Raw genomic sequence first — 23,529 nt, 5'->3', positions numbered from 1 at the left:
CACAGCTCAGCAGACGGTATCACATATGGTTAGATACACAGCTCAGCAGACGATATAACACAAGGTTAGATACACAGCTCAGCAGACGGTATCACACATGGTTAGATACACAGCTCAGCAGACGATATAACACAAGGTTAGATACACAGCTCAGCAGACGGTATCACACATGGTTAGATACACAGCTCAGCAGACGATATAACACAAGGTTAGATACGCAACTCAGCAGACGGTATCACACAAGGTTAGATACACAGCTCAGCAGACGGTATCACACAAGGTTAGATACACAGCTCAGCAGACGGTATCACACAAGGTTAGATACACAGCTCAGCAGACGGTATCACACAAGGTTAGATACACAGCTCAGCAGACGTATCACACAAGGTTAGATACACGGTTCAGCAGACGGTATCACACAAGGTTAGATACACGGTTCAGCAGACGATATAACACAAGGTTAGATACACGGTTCAGCAGACGGTATCACACAAGGTTAGATACACACGTCTGCTGAGCTATCACACAAGGTTAGATACACAGCTCAGCAGACGGTATCACACAAGGTTAGATACACAGCTCAGCAGACGGTATCACACAAGGTTAGATACACAGCTCAGCAGACTGTATCACACAAGGTTAGATACACAGCTCAGCAGACGGTATCACACAAGGTTAGATACACAGCTCAGCAGACGTATCACACAAGGTTAGATACACAGCTCAGCAGACGTATCACACAAGGTTAGATACACAGCTCAGCAGACGGTATCACATATAGTTAGATGCACAGCTCAGCAGACTTATCACACAAGGTTAGATACACGGTTCAGCAGACGGTATCACACAAGGTTAGATACACGGTTCAGCAGACGGTATCACACAAGGTTAGATACACAGCTCAGCAGACGTATCACACAAGGTTAGATACACAGCTCAGCAGACGGTATCACATATAGTTAGATGCACAGCTCAGCAGACTTATCACACAAGGTTAGATACACGGTTCAGCAGACGGTATCACACAAGGTTAGATACACGGTTCAGCAGACGGTATCACACAAGGTTAGATACACAGTTACAGTAACAGCGTTCTCTGACACATCTAAGGTCGATATTAAGGAGAATTTATGGCGATGAGGCAGTTGGCGTTGGCATTATCAGGGTAATGTGAGAGTATATAGGGGAACGCGGCCCCTCCAGGTGCGCCCAGCCCCCGTCCTATCCATTATATCCCCACTATAATGAGCCCTCCACCTCTCCGCTCCTGCAGATCAGGCAGAATTCACCAGCAACATCAGGTCCATGTGGCGGAATCCCTCATCTAATATTCATGGAGCCCATTGATCATGATCCTTTTGTGTTTTGTGTTGTCTTTGATGATTATTGTATCTCATCTTTGACTTTCATCATGATCCTTCTTTTATGAATACGAGATTTGACCAGACTCAGAGTGATGCAGCCGGGCACCTAGGACAGAGCTCAGCTCAATCATCGGAGTCAGGATGATCCTACAATGAACCTTCCAAGCAGAAACTGGGTGATTAGATCATTTACTACATCGGATTCGAGCTGTGCCCAGAGGGACAGAACCAGATCGATGGTCCTCAGATCCAATGGAGGAGTTAATTCGGGGGTCTATGCTCCATGTTTACAGAACGTGTGTTAATTATATCCCAATCACTCCAGGTGTATCATATATGATCTATAATATCTAACATACACATGAGATATAGAGCCATGAGATATAGACCCATGAGATATAGACCCATGAGATATAGACCCATGAGATATAGAGCCATGAGATATAGAGCCATGAGATATAGACCCATGAGATATAGAGCCATGAGCTATAGACTCATGAGATACAGACCCATAAGATATAGACTCATGAGATACAGACCCATGAGATACAGACCCATGAGATATAGACCCATGAGATATAGAGCCATGAAATATAGAGCCATGAGCTATAGACTCATGAGATACAGACTCATGAGACACAGACCCATGAGTTACAGACCCATGAGATATAGACCCGTGAGATATAGACGCATGAGATATAGACCCATGAGATAGAGATCCTTGAGATATAGGCGCATGACATATAGGTCCATGAGATATAGGTCCTTGAGATACAGACCCAGGAAATGCAGACCCATGAGATATAGGTCCATGAGATATAGACCCGTGAGATATAGGCCCATGAGATATAGGCCCATGAGATATAGGCCCATGAGATATAGACCCATGAGATATAGACCCATGAGATATAGACCCATGAGATATAGACCCATGAGATATAGGCGCATGATAAATAAGGCCATAAGATATAGACCCATGACATATAAACCCATGGAGCAAGTGGTCAACTCTAAAGTCATCTCCAAGTAGGGTTGTCTTCTGCTGGACTTGCTGACCCACCGGAGAGTGTTCTAGGGTCAATATGAAGAACCAGATTGACCCTGATTATCACTTACAGTTAAATTGTAAGCTCTGTCATTATCATTGATCATGTTGATACTAAAGACTAGGGGATATTTATGGCATAACCCCAAAACAAGATTCTAGAGATACAATTTAGAAAATCAACAACTGGCTCTGATGGACCAAGTAGTGTTCTCATTATCGTGCTCAGATCTGGACCTATTGGAAGATCTTACGGTGGTGGAACCTGATCCTTTACTTGGGCCGTGTCTGGAAAACACTGGTCCCCATACCAAACTTTTGAATGGTTGACCAATAGCTAAATATGAAAGCGTGAGGCCACACTTGCAGATGTAGACTCCAGACCTCTAAGTTATGGAGAACGGTTTATTTCTAGCACGGTACATGGCATATGGTCTGCTGTTTGCTATTTATTTATTGTGAAGGGGTCCCTCGAAGTTGACCTTAAAAATGTGTAATTTCCCAGTTAGAAAATGTCCGTTTTGGGAGTAGAATTTCTCACTTGAAACTAAAAACACTACTGGATATTCTGTGTAAGCCCTTGCTATGGCCGAAGGGTGTATCGATAGAGCGCTCAGTACCCCTAGGCTCTGTTCACATCGCGTTTTACCCACATCTGTGGCTTTGTTGGGACTTACATCTGAAGCCCTGGAAAATGGGATTGGGGAGTATTCACTGATCGGGTCATTGACTACCATGATGCAGATGAAGTCACAATTTGCTCTGTGGTATCATTTTTCGGTGGTATTCAGCTATTTGGGGTGGGTTTTAAGCTGACCACCTCAAAGAGGCCGAAAATTAAGTTATTCAGGTCCCAGATTAGACTAGAACTCTTAAATAAGTCAGACCCCAGATCAGAACCCTGAATTCAGACCCTAGACCTTGCTCCTAAACCTCAGACCAGGTCTCAAAATTAACGCAGACCCTCAGACCACAGCCCTGAATTATTTCATACCCCAGACCTCATAATTAGTTCCGACCCCAGGCTGGACCTCATAATTACATCAGATTCCAGACCACTAAATTAATTCAAACCTCTTTATCCTACCTTGGATTAGATCCCAAAATCCTCCATCTGTAAAGGAACCAGATCCCTAAATCAGGATTATTATTGGTTTACTCTTCTTTGGGGATGCCCAGTTGCAATTATAATTGTATGGCCCCGTGTTTGCGTGGGTTTCCTCCGGGCACTCTGGTTTCCACCCACATTCCAAAGACATACTGATAGGGAATTTAGATTGTGAGCCCCATCGGGGACAGCGATGATAATGTGTGCAAACTGTAAAGCGCTGCGGAATATGTTAGCGCTATATAAAAATAAAGATTATTATTATTATTATTATGGCAATACCGATAATTCTGCCAATACCTAGAACAAAAGATCACAAAGTAACAAAACGACCAAATGTCTTATACCGAACTTAGTTCCGCTACATCGGTATATGACGAGTACCAAATGGGACGGTGGAATATCTGCCCCCATTTGTCTCTTGTGTTAATCACTAGTCCCCTCCCAGTATAAAGGGTTAATTTAGGAGGGTGCACGTTTATTAGGTTTTTCTTATGTAAAATGTGTTGACCGCTGGCCTGGAACGCAACATTCAGGCTACTTATCAGCAGTTAAAGAGAATAAATTGCTTCCCTTTAACATCTAAACTCGCAGGCTCCATTCAAAGGCTAATTGTATTCCGCCGATTGCCTGCAGCGCTGACGCGCACCTGACATTTACACATAATCGGATAAAGCGCCGCAAAGTCATTTTGCATGCAAAATATCTGCAAACAACAGGATGACTCCGGAGATCCCGATGGTTGGGAATCCGGGGAGCGTCAACCAAGACAGAAAGGAAAATCTCAACGTACCATTTCAGCCTAAGAACAAAAACAGATTAGAAAGCCAAAACTTGGAACCCAATGCAAAGTGTGTAGCAAGACTGCATAACTACTGCTTTCTTCCTATGGGATGGAGGGTTCTCTACAGCTAAACCTCATCAATTACCAAATTCAAAAAGTGATGAGAAAAGTCAGTGCGGTCCACAAAGAGACGAAGGGTCCAGTTCATCATTACTGTTTTTTATCTCACTTTTTTATTTTTTGACTTGTGCTTTTTTTTTTGTTCCAAATTAATCAAAAATACGCAGACGATTCCTCAATTCCCAAATTGTCTTTTTTTTATGTTTGTATCTCGTTATGCAGTTTTTGGAAAAGTCGCATGTTTTGCAAAATAATGCAAATAAATCTTGTGTGTGTAAAATCACTCCAGGGGTAAATTGGGGGGAGTGGAATTTGGGGCAAAGTTGCACCAAATTTTTCATGAATCTGTCTAAAGTATCTGTAAAAAAACAAAATGACGAAAATATCAGAAAACTGAGTAAACTACAAAAGATGACTTGGAAAAAAAATGATTCAAATTGTCACAAATCACAAAGTCACCGAGCGTTATTTCCGCCAAAAACTGGTGTAAATCCGACAAAGAATCTGGCTTGTAGTTTTAGTTACATTCAGTAATAACAAAAACTGAAATGTTGGAAATTTTTGCTCAAATGTAAGCTTCTATCAGCCAAATATTTATTTTCTGAGTGATAAGTCTCATTCAGATGTTTTTCATAAATTGAAGATGTGATTCCCATCATAGACATGGACAAATGTGAGCAGAAATGAATACACGGAGATGCCTATTTTCCATCCATATTGCATATGAAACTCACCAAGCTGTGGCACTGTGCTGAACCTCATGGGCGTTGCTTTCCAATACTGTAGATATTAGGGGCATGCCTCAGGAGGTCAGGTGGTGATACCCCAAATAACAGTTCTTGCAGGTATGTAGTCTCTGTGATTTTGAGGACCACATAGGGCTTTGGTACCACTCCCCCAATATCTGTGTCCCTCAGGGGATGATCCATATAAACAGCAATTCAGAAGTCCCTTTTTGAGGTTTCTGTAGGGTGCTGGCTCATTCTGGCCGCTGACCAGTGTTCAATACTGTAATTTAGTGTAGCCGGCAATGCACTCGAGTAGATGATATATGTGCACAAACCTGCCGATAGCGCGGGGAAGCTGGCACCGTGATTTGGATTTGCTTTTTGGACATCTTAAACTTTCCTCTTTCAGCAACAATTGGAAACTATCCGTTCATCTCTCTGAAAAGATCAGATGAAATGTCATGAAATTCATTACAATCTGGCAGCGCGAGCCTGCCGCTCCTCTCCAGCTTTCCGCAGCCCCGCACCTGTCAGCACTTCCCGGGGCCCTGATCAATCAATTGGAACACGTTCTGTGCACAAAGTTTTCATCCAAACCAGGAGTCCTTCAAAACTTTCATCTCTGCGGACAGCGAGGAATGTATCGGGGACGAGGACACGCCAATGTTTATCTGCTTTCAGAGCGTCACATTTACATGCCGTGATTAGAAAGTTCAGAAATAAAAAGGTATCGGACCTTTAGAAAATAAAAGTCCTAAAATAATGACTTGTAGTTAGAAATCTGCATTATTGGTCACATTGCCTCGGCCGATATGACTATGTCCTGTAAGCGGCACCTGAGGCCCCTTCACATGTCCCTGTTTGCAGTGTGGGATCTGTTATCTTCACGGATATCACACGCACCCATTATAATCTATGGACCAGTTCACGTGTCCATTTTTTTCTGGCAGTACTGATGACAAAGGGCATTATAGGTGTATGGGTCCGTGAAAAACACGTAGAGCGCACGGATGGCATCAGTGCACAGTCCTTGTGCCATCCATGTGCCGTACGTGCGCCTTATGTGTCCCATCTTTGTGCCATTTGTGTGCTGTCCGTGTGCCACCCATGTGACATTCGTGTGCCGTCCGTATGCCATAGTGTGCCGTCTGTGGGCCATCTGTGTGTCGTTCGTGTGTCATCCGTGGGCTCTCCGTGTGTCATCCTTGTGTCATCCGTGTGTTGTCCATGGGTCATCTGTGTGTCATTCATGTGCTATCCGCGTGCCATCTGTTGGCTGTCTGTGTGCTGTCCGTGGGTCGTCCGTGTGTCGTTCATGTGTTGTCTGTGTGTCATCCATGTGCCATCCATGTGTTGTCTGTGCCATCTGTGGGCTGTCTGTGTGTCATTCATGTGTCGTCCGTGGGCTCTCCATGTGCCATCTGGTGTCATCCGTGTGTGGTCCATGTGCCTTCCTTGGGCCAACTGTGTGTGGTCCATGTGCCATCCCTGGGCCATTCGTGGGTCGTCTGTGTGTCGTCCATGTGCTGTCCGTGGGCTCTCCGTGTGTCATCCTTGTGTCATCCGTGTGCTGTCCATGGGTCATCTGTGTGTCATTCATGTGCTATCCACGTGCCGTTCATGGGCTGTCTGTGTGTCGTTCATGTGTCGTCCGTGGGCTCTCCGTGTGCCATCTGATTGTCATCGAGTGCGATCCATGTGCCATCCATGTGTTGTCTGTGCTGTCCGTGGGCTGTTTGTGTGTCATTCATGTGTCGTCCGTGGGCTCTCTGTGTGCCATCTGTGTGTTATCCGTGTGCGGTCCATGTGCTGTCCGTGGGCTCTCCATGTGCCATCTGGTGTCATCCGTGTGTGGTCCTTGTGCCTTCCTTGGGCCGTCTGTGTGCCGTCCATGTGCCATCCCTGGGCCGTCCGTGGGTCGTCTGTGTGTCATCCGTGCGCCGTCCTTGGGCTTTCCATGTGCCATCCATTTGTTGTCTGTGCCATCCGTGGGCTGTTTGTGTGTCACTCATGTGTCGTCCGTGGGCTCTCTGTGTGCCATCTGTGTGTTATCCGTGTGCGGTCCATGTGCTGTCCGTGGGCTCTCCGTGTGCCATCTGGTGTCATCCGTGTGCGGTCCATGAGCCTTCCTTGGGTTGTCCCTGTGTCATCCATGTGCCATCCATGTGCGGTCCATGTGCCGTCCGTGGGCTCTCCGTGTGCCATCTGGTTTCATCCGTGTGTGGTCCATGTGCCTTCCTTGGGCTGTCTGTGTGCCGTCCATGTGCCATCCCTGGGCCGTCCGTGGGTCGTCTGTGTGTCGTCCATGTGCCATCCGTGTGCCGTCCATGTGCCATCCCTGGGTCGTCCGTGGGTCATCTGTGTGTCGTCCGTGGGTCATCTGTGGGTCGTCCATGTGCCATCCTTGGGCTCTCCGTGTGCAATCCATGTGCCATCCCTGGGTCGTCCGTGGGCCGTCCGTGAGTCGTCTGTGTATCGTCCATGTGCCGTCCGTGGGCTCTCCGTGTGCCATCCGTGTGCCGTCCATGTGCCATCCCTGGGTCGTCCGTGGGTCATCTGTGTGTCGTCCGTGGGTCATCTTTGTGTCATCCATGTGCCATCCTTGGGCTCTCCATGTGCCATACATGTGCCGTCCCTGGGTCGTCCGTGGGCCGTCCGTGAGTCGTCTGTGTATCGTGCATGTGCCGTCCGTGGGCTCTCCGTGTGCCGTCCGTGTGCCGTCCATGTGCCATCCCTGGGTCGTCCGTGGGCCATCCGTGAGTCGTCTGTGTATTGTCCATGTGCCGTCCGTGGGCTCTCCGTGTGCCGTCCATGTGCCATCCCTGGGTCGTCCGTGGGTCATCTGTGTGTCGTCCGTGGGTCATCTGTGGGTCGTCCATGTGCCATCCTTGGGCTCTCCGTGTGCAATCCATGTGCCATCCCTGGGTCGTCCGTGGGCCGTCCGTGAGTCGTCTGTGTATTGTCCATGTGCTGTCCGTGGGCTCTCCGTGTGCCATCCGTGTGCCGTCCATGTGCCATCCCTGGGTTGTCCGTGGGTCATCTGTGTGTCGTCCGTGGGTCATCTGTGTGTCATCCATGTGCCATCCTTGGGCTCTCCATGTGCCATACATGTGCCGTCCCTGGGTCGTCCGTGGGTCGTCTGTGTGTCGTCCATGTGCTGTCCGTGGGCTCTCCGTGTGTCATCCTTGTGTCATCCGTGTGCTGTCCATGGGTCATCTGTGTGTCATTCATGTGCTATCCACGTGCCGTTCATGGGCTGTCTGTGTGTCGTTCATGTGTCGTCCGTGGGCTCTCCGTGTGCCATCTGATTGTCATCGAGTGCGATCCATGTGCCATCCATGTGTTGTCTGTGCTGTCCGTGGGCTGTTTGTGTGTCATTCATGTGTCGTCCGTGGGCTCTCTGTGTGCCATCTGTGTGTTATCCGTGTGCGGTCCATGTGCTGTCCGTGGGCTCTCCATGTGCCATCTGGTGTCATCCGTGTGTGGTCCTTGTGCCTTCCTTGGGCCGTCTGTGTGCCGTCCATGTGCCATCCCTGGGCCGTCCGTGGGTCGTCTGTGTGTCATCCGTGCGCCGTCCTTGGGCTTTCCATGTGCCATCCATGTGTTGTCTGTGCCATCCGTGGGCTGTTTGTGTGTCACTCATGTGTCGTCCGTGGGCTCTCTGTGTGCCATCTGTGTGTTATCCGTGTGCGGTCCATGTGCTGTCCGTGGGCTCTCCGTGTGCCATCTGGTGTCATCCGTGTGCGGTCCATGAGCCTTCCTTGGGTTGTCCCTGTGTCATCCATGTGCCATCCATGTGCGGTCCATGTGCCGTCCGTGGGCTCTCCGTGTGCCATCTGGTTTCATCCGTGTGTGGTCCATGTGCCTTCCTTGGGCTGTCTGTGTGCCGTCCATGTGCCATCCCTGGGCCGTCCGTGGGTCGTCTGTGTGTCGTCCATGTGCCATCCGTGTGCCGTCCATGTGCCATCCCTGGGTCGTCCGTGGGTCATCTGTGTGTCGTCCGTGGGTCATCTGTGGGTCGTCCATGTGCCATCCTTGGGCTCTCCGTGTGCAATCCATGTGCCATCCCTGGGTCGTCCGTGGGCCGTCCGTGAGTCGTCTGTGTATCGTCCATGTGCCGTCCGTGGGCTCTCCGTGTGCCGTCCATGTGCCATCCCTGGGTCGTCCGTGGGTCATCTGTGTGTCGTCCGTGGGTCATCTTTGTGTCATCCATGTGCCATCCTTGGGCTCTCCATGTGCCATACATGTGCCGTCCCTGGGTCGTCCGTGGGCCGTCCGTGAGTCGTCTGTGTATCGTGCATGTGCCGTCCGTGGGCTCTCCGTGTGCCGTCCGTGTGCCGTCCATGTGCCATCCCTGGGTCGTCCGTGGGTCATCTGTGGGTCGTCCATGTGCCATCCTTGGGCTCTCCGTGTGCAATCCATGTGCCATCCCTGGGTCGTCCGTGGGCCGTCCGTGAGTCGTCTGTGTATTGTCCATGTGCCGTCCGTGGGCTCTCCGTGTGCCGTCCATGTGCCATCCCTGGGTCGTCCGTGGGTCATCTGTGTGTCGTCCGTGGGTCATCTGTGGGTCGTCCATGTGCCATCCTTGGGCTCTCCGTGTGCAATCCATGTGCCATCCCTGGGTCGTCCGTGGGCCGTCCGTGAGTCGTCTGTGTATTGTCCATGTGCTGTCCGTGGGCTCTCCGTGTGCCATCCGTGTGCCGTCCATGTGCCATCCCTGGGTTGTCCGTGGGTCATCTGTGTGTCGTCCGTGGGTCATCTGTGTGTCATCCATGTGCCATCCTTGGGCTCTCCATGTGCCATACATGTGCCGTCCCTGGGTCGTCCGTGGGCCGTCCGTGAGTCGTCTGTGTATCGTGCATGTGCCGTCCGTGGGCTCTCCGTGTGCCGTCCATGTGCCATCCCTGGGTCGTCCGTGGGTCATCTGTGTGTCGTCCATGTGCCATCCATGTGCCGTCCGTGTATAACTTTACAAACTATCGGAAAAGCTTTGTAATTTCATTCTTTCTTTATCCATAACGGTAAAACACGGATGGCGCACTGATCCAACGCACTGACAACACCGGTGCTGTCTTTTCCGGTACTTTTTTTTTACGGACCTGTGAAGGGACTTCACTCTTGTCTTGTATCCCGCAGTCTGCAGGGGCGAGTCCTGGAGCCAAATGGAAAGCAGAAGGAAAAAAAAATCAGCAAAAAGTCGTCACATTTCAAACATTAAAAAAGATTAAGGACAAATCACTGATCAGAAAATGTTTTTTGGATACTGTCAGAGGATCATAATCCAAAGGATATTCTGTACCGACGGCTCAGTCCCAATGTCTCAGAATTGATAAATCCAATGTGATCAACTTAATCATGAATGGGGAATTGTAAGTAGGTGACTCCATGCTATAAAGCAAACATTAGCCCGCTCTCTGAGGCTTTAGCAGTGTGAGAAGTGGTCCCAGGCAAAACACATTTTAGGTGGGAATCTCAGTGTCCGATTTCACATGGAGCTGCAAATTTCAAGAAATTCATCTTGAATTCGATCCTCCGTGGAGCAAACTTCTCATGTCTATTCAGCCTGTGACCACCGGACTTCTGCCTGTCCTCTCGCTTCTCCAGATCTACAGCCGCTCTTCTGTTGGTAGGAGAGTTAGTTGAACAGTTACCTTGTTTTCACCAGACACCCGCTGTATCACCGTCTACAAGATAATGATAACTTATTGATTGCTGGAAGTCCGAACACTGGGAAGTGCACTGATCAGCAGAATGGGGAATGTTTGTCCCTGATCGCTCACTTTTATCCCTATGTGCAGTCCCACTACATTCTAAAAGGGATAAAAGATCGACCATTCTGGTCGGACCCACACTGATCAATAACTCATCATCTATGCTGTGGATAAGCTATAAGTTATTTTCACCCCCTGTAATGTATTCCTGCAGTCACTGAAGCCTCTGCGCTGGTAATTGTGGCCGTCATCTTCACCCTTGTTACTCTGTGGTCACTGTGGTTCAGGACGACCAACGAGCGGCTCAGATCTTCAGACCCCAGATCGCGCCGTCCCCTACGTGTGCTGGCCACAATGACCCCCATATAGAACAGCTCTCGGTGCCATAGACTTTATCACTCACACCTCTTTTTTAAACACAAAGGAGACCTTGAAGCCTTGGAAGACTGTTCTGAAAAATCCTCAGTCCTGGAAGTCTCCTGGTGCTGCTCGCGATGGGTGGATTTTTTTAGGATCTGAAGTTATCTTCTGAAACTGACATATTGCTTAATTCATGTTTTCGTGATGAGTCTGTTTGGTTTTTTTTCATCAATTTTTTTTCAATATTACAATCTGTAGTAAAAATAAAAAATAGAAATACTGCAATTCTCACATCGGCCACTGGGGCTGTTTAAGACTTTAACTTCCTGTTGTTTCAGGAAGCATCACATGTATATTAGCAGCAATTAACAGACTCAGATCCTATGTTTTCTGTCGAAGCATCTAATGTGTCAGTGCAAAAGTAATTGTGAAGGGAGGAAGAGGGAATAGGTGAGCTGTGACATCACCCATAATGCATGGTGGATCCTGTGTTATCTGCTGTATATAAAGGTGTTATCAGTCATTGTACAGGAGGAGGAGGTGAGCTGTGACATCACCTATTGTGAATGGTGGATCCTGTGTTATCTACTGTATATAGAGGTGTTATCAGTCATTGTACAGGAGGAGGAGGTGAGATGTGACATCATCTATTGTGAATGGTGGATCCTGTGTTATCTACTGTATATAGAGGTGTTATTAGTCATTGTACAGGAGGAGGAGGTGAGCCGTGACATCACCTATTGTGAATGGTGGATCCTGTGTTATCTATTGTATATAGAGGTGTTATTAGTCATTGTACAGGAGGAGGAGGTAAGCTGTGACATCATCTATTGTGAATGGTGGATCCTGTGTTATCTATTGTATATAGAGGTGTTATCAGTCATTGTACAGGAGGAGGTGAGCTGTGACATCACCTATTGTGAATGGTGGATCCTGTGTTATCTACTGTATATAGAGGTGTTATTAGTCATTGTACAGGAGGAGGAGGTGAGCTGTGACATCACCTATTGTGAATGGTGGGTCCTGTGTTATCTATTGTATATAGAGGTGTTATCAGTCATTGTACAGGAGGAGGAGGTGAGCCGTGACATCACCTATTGTGAATGGTGGATCCTGTGTTATCTATTGTATATAGAGGTGTTATCAGTCATTGTACAGGAGGAGGTGAGCTGTGACATCACCTATTGTGAATGGTGGATCCTGTGTTATCTACTGTATATAGAGGTGTTATTAGTCATTGTACAGGAGGAGGAGGTGAGCCGTGTCATCACCTATTGTGAATGGTGGATCCTGTGTTATCTATTGTATATAGAGGTGTTATCAGTCATTGTACAGGAGGAGGAGGTGAGCCGTGACATCACCTATTGTGAATGGTGGATCCTGTGTTATCTATTGTATATAGAGGTGTTATTAGTCATTGTACAGGAGGAGGAGGTAAGCTGTGACATCATCTATTGTGAATGGTGGATCCTGTGTTATCTATTGTATATAGAGGTGTTATCAGTCATTGTACAGGAGGAGGAGGTGAGCTGTGACATCACCTATTGTGAATGGTGGATCCTGTGTTATTTACTGTATATAGAGGTGTTATCAGTCACTGTACAGGAGGAGGAGGTGAGCCGTGACATCACCTATTGTGAATGGTGGATCCTGTGTTATCTATTGTATATAGAGGTGTTATTAGTCATTGTACAGGAGGAGGAGGTGAGCCGTGACATCACCTATTGTGAATGGTGGATCCTGTGTTATCTATTGTATATAGAGGTGTTATTAGTCATTGTACAGGAGGAGGAGGTGAGCTGTGACATCACCTATTGTGAATGGTGGATCCTGTGTTATCTATTGTATATAGAGGTGTTATCAGTCATTGTACAGGAGGAGGAGGTGAGCCGTGACATCACCTATTGTGAATGGTGGATCCTGTGTTATCTATTGTATATAGAGGTGTTATTAGTCATTGTACAGGAGGAGGAGGTGAGCCGTGTCATCACCTATTGTGAATGGTGGATCCTGTGTTATCTATTGTATATAGAGGTGTTATCAGTCATTGTACAGGAGGAGGAGGTGAGCTGTGACATCACCTATTGTGAATGGTGGATCCTGTGTTATTTACTGTATATAGAGGTGTTATCAGTCACTGTACAGGAGGAGGAGGTGAGCCGTGACATCACCTATTGTGAATGGTGGATCCTGTGTTATCTACTGTATATAGAGGTGTTATCAGTCATTGTACAGGAGGAGGAGGTGAGCTGTGACATCATCTATTGTGAATGGTGGATCCTGTGTTATCTACTGTATATAGAGGTGTTATCAGTCATTGTACAGGAGGAGGAGGTGAGCTGTGACATCACCTATTGTGAATGGTGGATCCTGTGTTATCTACTGTATATAGAGGTGTTATTAGTCATTGTACAGGAGGAGGAGGTGAGCTGTGACATCACCTATTGTGAATGGTGGGTCCTGTGTTATCTCCAGTATATAGAGGTGTTATCAGTCATTGTACAGGAGGAGGAGGTGAGCTGTGACATCACCTATTGTGAATGGTGGATCCTGTGTTATCTATTGTATATAGAGGTGTTATCAGTCATTGTACAGGAGGAGGAGGTGAGCTGTGACTTCACCTATTGTGAATGGTGGATCCTGTGTTATCTACTGTATATAGAGGTGTTATCAGTCATTGTACAGGAGGAGGAGGTGAGCTGTGACTTCACCTATTGTAAATGGTGGATCCTGTGTTATCTACTGTATATAGAAGTGATATCAGTCATTGTACAGGAGGAGGTGAGCTGTGATATCACCTATTGTGAATGGTGGGTCCTGTGTTATCTCCAGTATATAGAGGTGTTATCAGTCATTGTACAGGAGGAGGAGGTGAGCTGTGACATCACCTATTGTGAATGGTGGATCCTGTGTTATCTACTGTATATAGAGGTGTTATCAGTCATTGTACAGGAGGAGGAGGTGAGCTGTGACTTCACCTATTGTGAATGGTGGATCCTGTGTTATCTACTGTATATAGAGGTGTTATCAGTCATTGTACAGGAGGAGGAGGTGAGCTGTGACATCATCTATTGTGAATGGTGGATCCTGTGTTATCTACTGTATATAGAGGTGTTATCAGTCATTGTACAGGAGGAGGAAGTGAGCTGTGACTTCACCTATTGTAAATGGTGGATCCTGTGTTATCTACTGTATATAGAGGTGTTATCAGTCATTGTACAGGAGGAGGAGGTGAGCTGTGATATCACCTATTGTATTGTGAATGGTGGATCCTGTGTTATCTACTGTATATAGAGGTGGTATCAGTCATTGTACAGGAGGAGGAGGTGAGCTGTGACATCACCTATTGTGAATGGTGGATCCTGTGTTATCTACTGTATATAGAGGTGTTATCAGTCATTGTACAGGAGGAGGTGAGCTGTGAAATTATCTATTGTGAATGGTGGATCCTGTGTTTTCTACTGTATATAGAGGTGTTATCAGTCATTGTACAGAATGAGGAGGTGAGCTGTGACATCTATTGTGAATGGTGGATCCTGTGTTATCTACTGTATACAGAGGTGTCATCAGTCATTGTACAGGAGGAGGAGGAGGTGAGCTGTGACATCTATTGTGAATGGTGGATCCTGTGTTATCTACTGTATACAGAGGTGTGTGATATGCTATGTGGGTATCATTTTGTGTATATTTCTATTTTACTTAGGGTACTGTCACACAGTGCAATTTTCGTCGCTACGACGGCACGATCCGTGACGTCGCAGCGTCGTATGATTATCGCTCCAGCGTCATAGACTGCGGTCACACTTTGCAATCACGGCGCTGGAGCGATGCCGAAGTCCCCGGGTAACCAGGGTAAACATCGGGTAACTAAGCGCAGGGCCGCGCTTAGTAACCCGATGTTTACCCTGGTTACCATCGTAAACGTTAAAAAAACAAACAGTACATACTTACATTCCGGTGTCTGTCCTCCGGTGTCTCAGCTTCTCTGCACTGTGTAAGCACCATAGCCGGAAAGCAGAGCGGTGACGTCAGACGTCACCGCTGTGCTCGCTTTCCGGCCGGCAGGCGCTCACACAGTGCAGAGAAGCTGAGACGCCGGAGGACAGACACCGGAATGTAAGTATGTACTGTTTGTTTTTTTAACGTTTACGCTGGTAACCAGGGTAAACATCGGGTTACTAAGCGCGGCCCTGCGCTTAGTTACCCGATGTTTACCCTGGTTACAAGCGAACACATCGCTGGATAGCTGTCACACACAACGATCCAGCGATGTCAGCGGGTGATCAAGCGACGAAAGAAAGTTCCAAACGATCTGCTACGACGTACGATTCTCAGCAGGGTCCCTGATCGCTGCTGCGTGTCAGACACTGCGATATCGTAACGATATCGCTAGAACGTCACGAATCGTACCGTCGTAGCGATCAAAATTGCACTGTGTGACGGTACCCTTATTTTCATGGTGTTGAGTTGTTGTTTGCCATCTGATATTCTCCCCACAGTTCTGTATTGTTATCTCTCCACAGGGTCAGTGAATAATGTTGTTTACTAATATGCTAATGACATGTTGACCTAGCTTGTTGAAACAATGAGCCCCTGCGACCCACCCACCTAACCTGTGAATGGGGAGGTGAGACACAGACCAGTCTTGTTTGGAGCTATGAAGTGAACACAGCACCTCAGAGAGAGAGAAAGAAGGGAATATGGACTGTTATCCTCTGTGCTGGATTGTTGAACTTTTATCCTGTAACTGAATTGCATTTGTGTTCTGGAATATTTTATCCTTTGTGTGGTGGGTGGATTATATGGACCTTTCGTGTTTTTGCCTAAATAAAGGTTCTGGAATTGTTCACTATTCTCTTGCTCTGTTGATTGTGTGATACCAGAGAAGGAACGCGTGACAACTGGTGTTAATCAGTCATTGTACAGGAGGAGGACGTGGTGAGCTGTGACATCAGCTATTGTGAATGGTGGATCCTGTGTTATCTACTGTATATAGAGGTGTTATCAGTCATTGTACAGGAGAAGTAGGTGAGCTGTGACATCACCTATTGTCAATGGTGGATCCTGTGTTATCTACTGTATATAGAGGTGTTATTAGTCATTGTACAGGAGGAGGAGGTGAGCTGTGACATCACCTATTGTGAATGGTGGATCCTGTGTTATCTACTGTATATAGAGGTGTTATCAGTCATTGTACAGGAGGAGGACGTGGTGAGCTGTGACTTCACCTATTGTAAATGGTGGATCCTGTGTTATCTACTGTATATAGAGGTGTTATTAGTCATTGTACAGGAGGAGGTGAGCTGTGACATCAGCTATTGTGAATGGTGGATCCTGTGTTATCTACTGTATATAGAGGTATTATCAGTCATTGTACAGGAGGAGGAGGTGACCTGTGATATCACCTATTGTGAATGGTGGGTCCAGTGTTATTTACTGTATATAGAGGTGTTATCAGTCATTGTACAGGAGGACGAGGTGAGCTGTGACATCACCTATTGTGAATGGTGGATCCTGTGTTATCTCCTGTATATAGAGGTGCTATCAGTCATTGTACAGGAGGAGGAGGTGAGCTGTGACATCACCTATTGTGAATGGTGGATCCTGTGTTATCTACTGTATATAGAGGTGTTATCGGTCATTGTACAGGAGGAGGAGGTGAGCTGTGACATCATCTATTTTGAATGGTGGATCCTGTGTTATCTACTGTATATAGAGGTGTTATCAGTCATTGTACAGGAGGAGGAGGTGAGCTGTGACATCAGCTATTGTGAAAGGTGGATCCAGTGTTATCTCCTGTATATAGAGATGTTATCAGTCATTGTACAGGAGGAGGAGGAGGTGAGCTGTGACAACACAGGATCCACCATTCACAAAAAGTGATGTCACAGCTCACCTCCTCCTCCTGTACAATGACTGATAACATATCTATTTACAGGAGATAACACAGGATCCACCATTCACAAAAAGTGATATCTACTGTATATAGAGGTGTTATCAGTCATTGTACAGGAGGAGGAGGTGAGCTGTGATATCACCTATTGTGAATGGTGGATCCTGTGTTATCTACTGTTCAGTATATACAGTATATATGTCTGGTAACGTCCAGAGCGCTGAACTGATAAGCTGCACTGGAGCCGTCACATTCGATCAATGCCTGTGGGATGCACTGATTACTATGCTTCTGGTGATCAATAATCATGGGAGCGGTGATACATGTTATTGGTGGGGGAGGGGATACGAGGCTGGATGGATTTGATATGTGCACATCTGCAGTGCAGTATCTTAGTTTAACACTCTGCAATATTCCATCTCCATAACTTTCCTTTATGATCCTCCAGACGTCGGAAGCTTTCACATCTAGAATTGGTTTTAGCGCTGCAGTAATCCCAGCTTTGTCTTCGTGGTTTTAGAACAATTCATACGTTTCTTCCAGATTAGACCCTGGTTTGTGATTAAAAATCTCTTTTAAAGAGCTGACGTTACATTGAGCCGATGTGGGTCTGTGACGCTATGCGATAAAGTAAAAAGTGACGCATGAAGTTGTACATAGATCAGAGTTAGCATAAAATGGATATTCCCGAGAGATCAGTGAATCAATTTGATCAGAATCAAATTTTTAGAAATTTGCTGAACCTGGTGAATTTAAACAATTGTGATTCGATTCACACAGAAAAAATGTCTGCTATCATTACACACATTGCAGAAGATTGTATTAGACAGAGAAAGCTCAGATAATCTCAGATGTGACCGCACGGGCTTTCCCATCATCACGTGTCATCGTATAGAACAGCCAATGAAGACGAACTATCAGAGCCTGTATAAAAGCCGAGGCAGGGAATGCAGCTGATGCTTTAGGATGAATCTGGATAGTGAGAGGACATCACAGCTCACACTTTAGCTGTAGAGATCAGAAGATAAAACCACGCAAATCTTTTGGGGCGAAGAGGAAGAAATGAAATGATGATTACTAAAGTAGTGCCTCATATATAGTGTCCAGATCATGTACAGGTCACATATTATATCCCTTGTAGAGTTTTACTCTATCTGGTAGGCATTAGGCAGCATTCACACAGGCAATGCAGATTTGGAACAAACACATGCAGTTTTTAATGCTTTCCACAGGTTGCACAGCACAAAAACAAACTCATAAACATAAGTGCCTTGTCCAGTCGCTAACTAAACAGAAAAGACTCTGGCTACTCATATAAGGCTGAGCTAGACCCAGCTATTGTCCATAGCATCCACAGACAGTTTGGCGTTCACAGCCTGAGACTCTTCTCAGAGAGGGATTCTGGCTTGTCTTTCTCTTTTTAGCCCCAAGACACATCCAGTCTGGTCAGCCTCCCCAGCAGACCGACTTAGATGAACACCTAGCTTGTGTATATGCAGAGCCAGCCAGTTGTAGGAGTCAAAACCTGCAGCAAGGGTTTAAGCCTAGCCTACCTGGCATTTCTACACCCTATATACTATAGAACATGAGTAATACATCTGCCACATACATGTGGTTTACCTCTGAAGGTCACCTACGGTAGAGGTACAGTATACAACAGGGGTCCCCAACCTTTCTTACCTTGAGAGCCACATTCTGCTATGAAACTTGGTCGAGAGCCACATTGTAGTACAGTGAATGAGAATTGCTTGGTGGGAATACAACATAGGTCCCCTTTTTTTCCTTGCTATAAGAAGTGACTGATTTGATATTCTAAGTCAGACAGGTAAAAAGTGCACATAGTAACATAGTACATACAGGACCACACCGCATATAAGAAATGTAAGTAAGGGGCATGGCCGTGCAAGTAATGGTGGACACCACAGAGGTACCCTCCATATACTCCATTTACATACAAATCTATCTTCAAAATTCTTCTGGTTCCTCCTAATGTTTCTAGAGACATAATCTAAAGCTGATTGGCCGAAATTGCAAAATAGTAACAGCCGACTCCTCACTGCCATCACCTGCCATGAGCATCTTATGTGGCACAACAAAAGCTAAATGAGAGCGGCACTGAGTCACCACTGGTTCATGAAAAAAGCATTTTATTGTGGTCGTTACTGGGCAAAACTCCCTGACCACATGTCCGGCTCCACTTGTAAGAATTTGCACATTTCTCGTGCGGTACACAGTTCTTCAGCAAGACAGGTCTTCCCCAACATTTTACCATAACACCAGGATGTTGCGTCATCAGCCTTGGCCCCATCATTCCTGCAGCTGGATCAAGGCTTGATGGTTTGACCTTTCAAATAGTAGGTGCGTTCTCCAATCTCCCTGAAAGGACCTGATAAAAGTTGGGCTTCACCCTTGAAGGTGAAGCCCAACTGTATGTGAACTCATATTTAAGAAGTCTTGCACTTGCGATAATTGAGGCAACCTTTCCAAAAAGTAAAACCTTCCGATGTGGTTCTGGGGGAAGTTATGATACATTTGCCTCATTGAGTTTTGCCCAAACTGAACTTTTCTAACTATACCTTGAACCCCACCTTGAGGACGATGTATGGCTGAAGTTTCTCCATGGGTCTGGCTCCTTCATATGTCGGCCTCCACAGCATTTCACTTGTAATTGTGCAAGACAACATAACAACCACATCCAGGTGTTTTCTGCCTACGGCAGTTTACTGATATTGTCCATGTGAGGCCAATTAATTGCGTTGCAGGCACTGGTGAGTTATTAAAATCTTTAATGCATCAAGACATTTCATCGTTATTGTCTCCGTGTGATTAGCTTGATGTTCTGCTGCTTCGTGTTTTCTACAATCGGGGAGCGAGGAGCTAAAGGAAGAATACAGAGATAATGCACCTTCTTGTTGTCATAGAACTCTGCTCAAACTGTTCCAGATCCCCTCCAAAAAAACTAAGGAGCAATTATTTTCCAAAACTTTGCAGAATAGTTTAGTGACATTGGGTGGCATAGGGGTCTTGTGCACATGGTGGGGGGTTACGGTCCTGTATTATGGAACCTTATGTGCTCGTCATATCAATATCACCTCTTTAGCCCGTATACATCTGTAAATCAGTATTGTACATGGTGTAAAAGCTTCATTGTTCATCATTACTAAAAAGGCAACCTACAAATTAATGAAATATTCCTCCGAGAGCAAATCGTGTTCTTCAATCAGGTAACGACATATAGTCAATAGCCACGAGACATGAGGCGATTGCAGCCTGGTCACTGACTAATTGATGGTTTGTTTTGAGTTGAAGCATATAATATAACAAAAATGAATAAGAAGAATAAAAGTTGCCTTCATTGAAAATTTCCTCTGCAGAGCTGTGCATCTCCATGGTAACAGACTACAAGCTTGTAGTCTGATCCTGCCATCACACTGGCTTCTATCTGTCTCCTACTCCTTCCAAAGCAAGAATCAAGGCAAAGATGGCAGAGTGTGACGGCAGGACCAGACTACACTGGGTGTCCTTGTAGCCTGTTACCGCAGAGACACAAAGGAGCTGTATACACAAAACGGCGAAATATTTTATGTAAAGGTCTGTTTGCAAAGTAGAGTCATTTTTTCATTGAAGATGCATTTGAGAAATAAGAAAACGCAATATTTGGATACAAACATATTTGTAAGGGCTTTGTAAAACGGTAACAAAAAATAGCTCAGTGGAATTAGATAGCCAAAAAAAGGTGAATAAATCCCCTGCTGCAGAGATCACAGGGTAGACGGCAAGACAGAGGAGTAAAAAGGAGCCATCAGGGACCACCGGACAGGTAGCACATGAGTGATGGGGGATTAATCAGTTAAGTGTTGATACTCTTGCAATTTTTTGTCATTGTCTCTTTTTGACCACAGTTTTTTTCCACCTTGGAAAACTTTTTTGACGACTTCTCGAACTATCACGTGCCTCCTATTATACCACTGTCAACAAATTGGCAAAATAATGGATGGATTTCATTAAAATAGGGCCCATGGATCTTATGAAGATCCAATGTCTGGGTGCTGCTGCTCCCTCTGTAGCCAGGTCTTCTACAGCGCTCTACTGGAATGGTCCATGTCCGACGTAACCTCGATGAATGTCTTTGGCCGTTCTATGACCACACATACCTCAATGAATAGTCTGCCTTTCCGCTGATCATTCTTTGCCTTTTCCCCCCTTTTTCGACAGACGCTCATTATATAACCTGCAGGATCCAAGAGTGTGCGGAGACGACGAGGAGCGGCCCTTTCTCCCGCTTTATCGATACCAATTCCTTGGTGGTACAAGACGAATACGTCTTCATTCAGGTAAGAGCAGAACACAGGGACAGCATTAAATCACCCGTTATAAAGTGATTTCTCCAAACTCAAAGACTCCCTGTCCCTCCGCAAGACGTGTGGAGTCACCAGAGGAGAACATTTTCGGAGTATTATATTTCTTCATCTTCATCGATACGACTGTGGGAGGGAACATGGCGCGGAGGGAAGACGTGGGGTTATGGAGGAAGAAAAACGCTTTATTCAGCTTTGCTGGATGAATTCAAGGTCTTTCATTCCTAAGAAAAGGTTCAGCGGGGAGGTCTCCTCCGCACTACGCTGCCCCCTCCACCCGTAAACACGGCCACTTGGAGAAGGCAACGTGCTCAGGCTTCATTTTCACAGTTTTTGCATTTTTGAATGTTGTTTTCCAGCTATAAACGCCACAATTTACAGCCCGGAGAATGCAGAAAATGATCTTAGTTTTCTTCGCTACTTTAAAAAGTAAATATATATGTATATCTCGCCAGTTTATAACTTACATAGCCCAACGTCAGAAATATGTTTCATCTCATTCCGAACAAAGATGTATCCAACATCCAAATGTAAAATTCATATCTAACACCTGTATCCTACACCGACAGATATCCAGCATCCATATCCTACAGCCATATCCAATAATAATGCTCCATGCCACTATAACCACTATACATATACGAGTATATATTATTATCACTGGATGCTGGAGCCGTAGGTATGGAGTGTGATAGATATGGACTTAGCACCTGGCTCCTGAATATGGAGTTGTTGGATATGAGTTTTGCATAATTGTGTAGGATGTCGATATTGGATATGTGGGTTGGATTTATAAGATATGGGTGTTACATTTTTGTATTGGATAAAGGTGTTAGATATGGATGTTGGATACAGATTTCTGTAGGTGCAGGACATGGCTATTGTATATTGATATTGGATTTTGGTGTATGATATAATGTGATGGATATGAGTTTTGGATAATTGTGTTGGATATTGGTGTAGGACATGGATATTGGATATGTGTGCTGGATTTCAATGTAGAATATAGATGTTAAATTTTAGCGTTGGATATGGTGGTAAAATATTGGTTTTGCATATAGATGCTGGATACAGATTTAGGTGTAGAATATGGGATGGAAATTTGTGGGTTGGATTTGAGTTTGGACAGTGGTGTTGGATATGTGTCATGATGTGATGGTCTTCGGCAAGGAAGGGGGGCCTCAAACTGTCCCTGGAACTGGGACCATAACTTTCCTTGTCCCGGAGTTACACTCGAAGGTAGAGAGGTCCAAGTCTCCGATCTTACTGTGCTCCTATTATCACCTGATCTGTACTGTGTCTCACCCCATGAGGCATGGGACAGAAATATAAGGCAAACAATACACAAAGACAGGGATAACATGAGCAGCAAACATACACCAAAGGTAGAGATGTTTATAAGGAAGGATTGAAACCAAATGGGAATAGGACAATGAGGAAAGCATACACACAAAAACAGCACGCAACAATCTCCAGTAGCAACAACGATTTCCAACTCACCACATCGTCTCCAAGGAGCTAGGAAGTAAAGCTTTCACTGGCAGGACAGAGAAGGTCTGGCCAGGTTTTATAGGGAAAGGTAATGACCAGGTCAGAAGCAAGTGAAATGGAGCTGCAAGTTTCTGACCAGCATAGAAAGAGTCATTAACCTATTGTTGTGGTGTTGACTTTGTTTTTTTTTTGTAAAGTCATGATTATTAACGTTGACTGGATCTCGGGTTGTCACCGATTTATGGAGATTCGTTTTGTATGATTTTTAACTTTCCGGATGAGTTGTCTCATTGTCCATGAAGTAACTTTGGCACCTGGGATGACGATCCTGCACTCCTGAGTCCACTGTGGGAAGGGGAAATGGAATTAAGCCTGTTTTCCAGTTTGGACTTGAAGGCGAACTATGGAGAACTCTACAATCATCTCTTATCAGTCGGTTCTACTTCATGCTGATAATAGTAAGATATTACAATAATAAGCAATAATATAATCCCACCCCCGAGGATTAGGATGATGCCATTTTTGTTTTTGAGTTTTTTTTTATTATATTATCTTTTGTCTTGTGTC

The 23,529-nt window shown here is 45.7% G+C and overlaps 1 protein-coding gene across 1 annotated transcript in view; it reads left to right on the top strand.

Moving 5' to 3' along the window:
* The window catches only part of SORCS3 (sortilin related VPS10 domain containing receptor 3), a 694,652-nt gene that overhangs the window by 486,296 nt on the left and 184,827 nt on the right, over window positions 1–23,529 (top strand). Inside the window, exon 7 of the mRNA XM_077258082.1 lies at window positions 21,329–21,447. Within this exon, the coding sequence (XP_077114197.1) occupies window positions 21,329–21,447 (119 nt within the window). The remainder of the gene's footprint in view (window positions 1–21,328; window positions 21,448–23,529) is intronic.

This window comes from Ranitomeya variabilis, chromosome 4 (assembly GCF_051348905.1).
Source record: "Ranitomeya variabilis isolate aRanVar5 chromosome 4, aRanVar5.hap1, whole genome shotgun sequence".
In the NCBI taxonomy this organism is placed as follows: Eukaryota; Metazoa; Chordata; class Amphibia; order Anura; family Dendrobatidae; genus Ranitomeya; species Ranitomeya variabilis.
The sequence above is the reverse complement of the archived record's forward strand: the minus strand, read 5'-3'. Positions and strand labels throughout refer to the sequence as shown.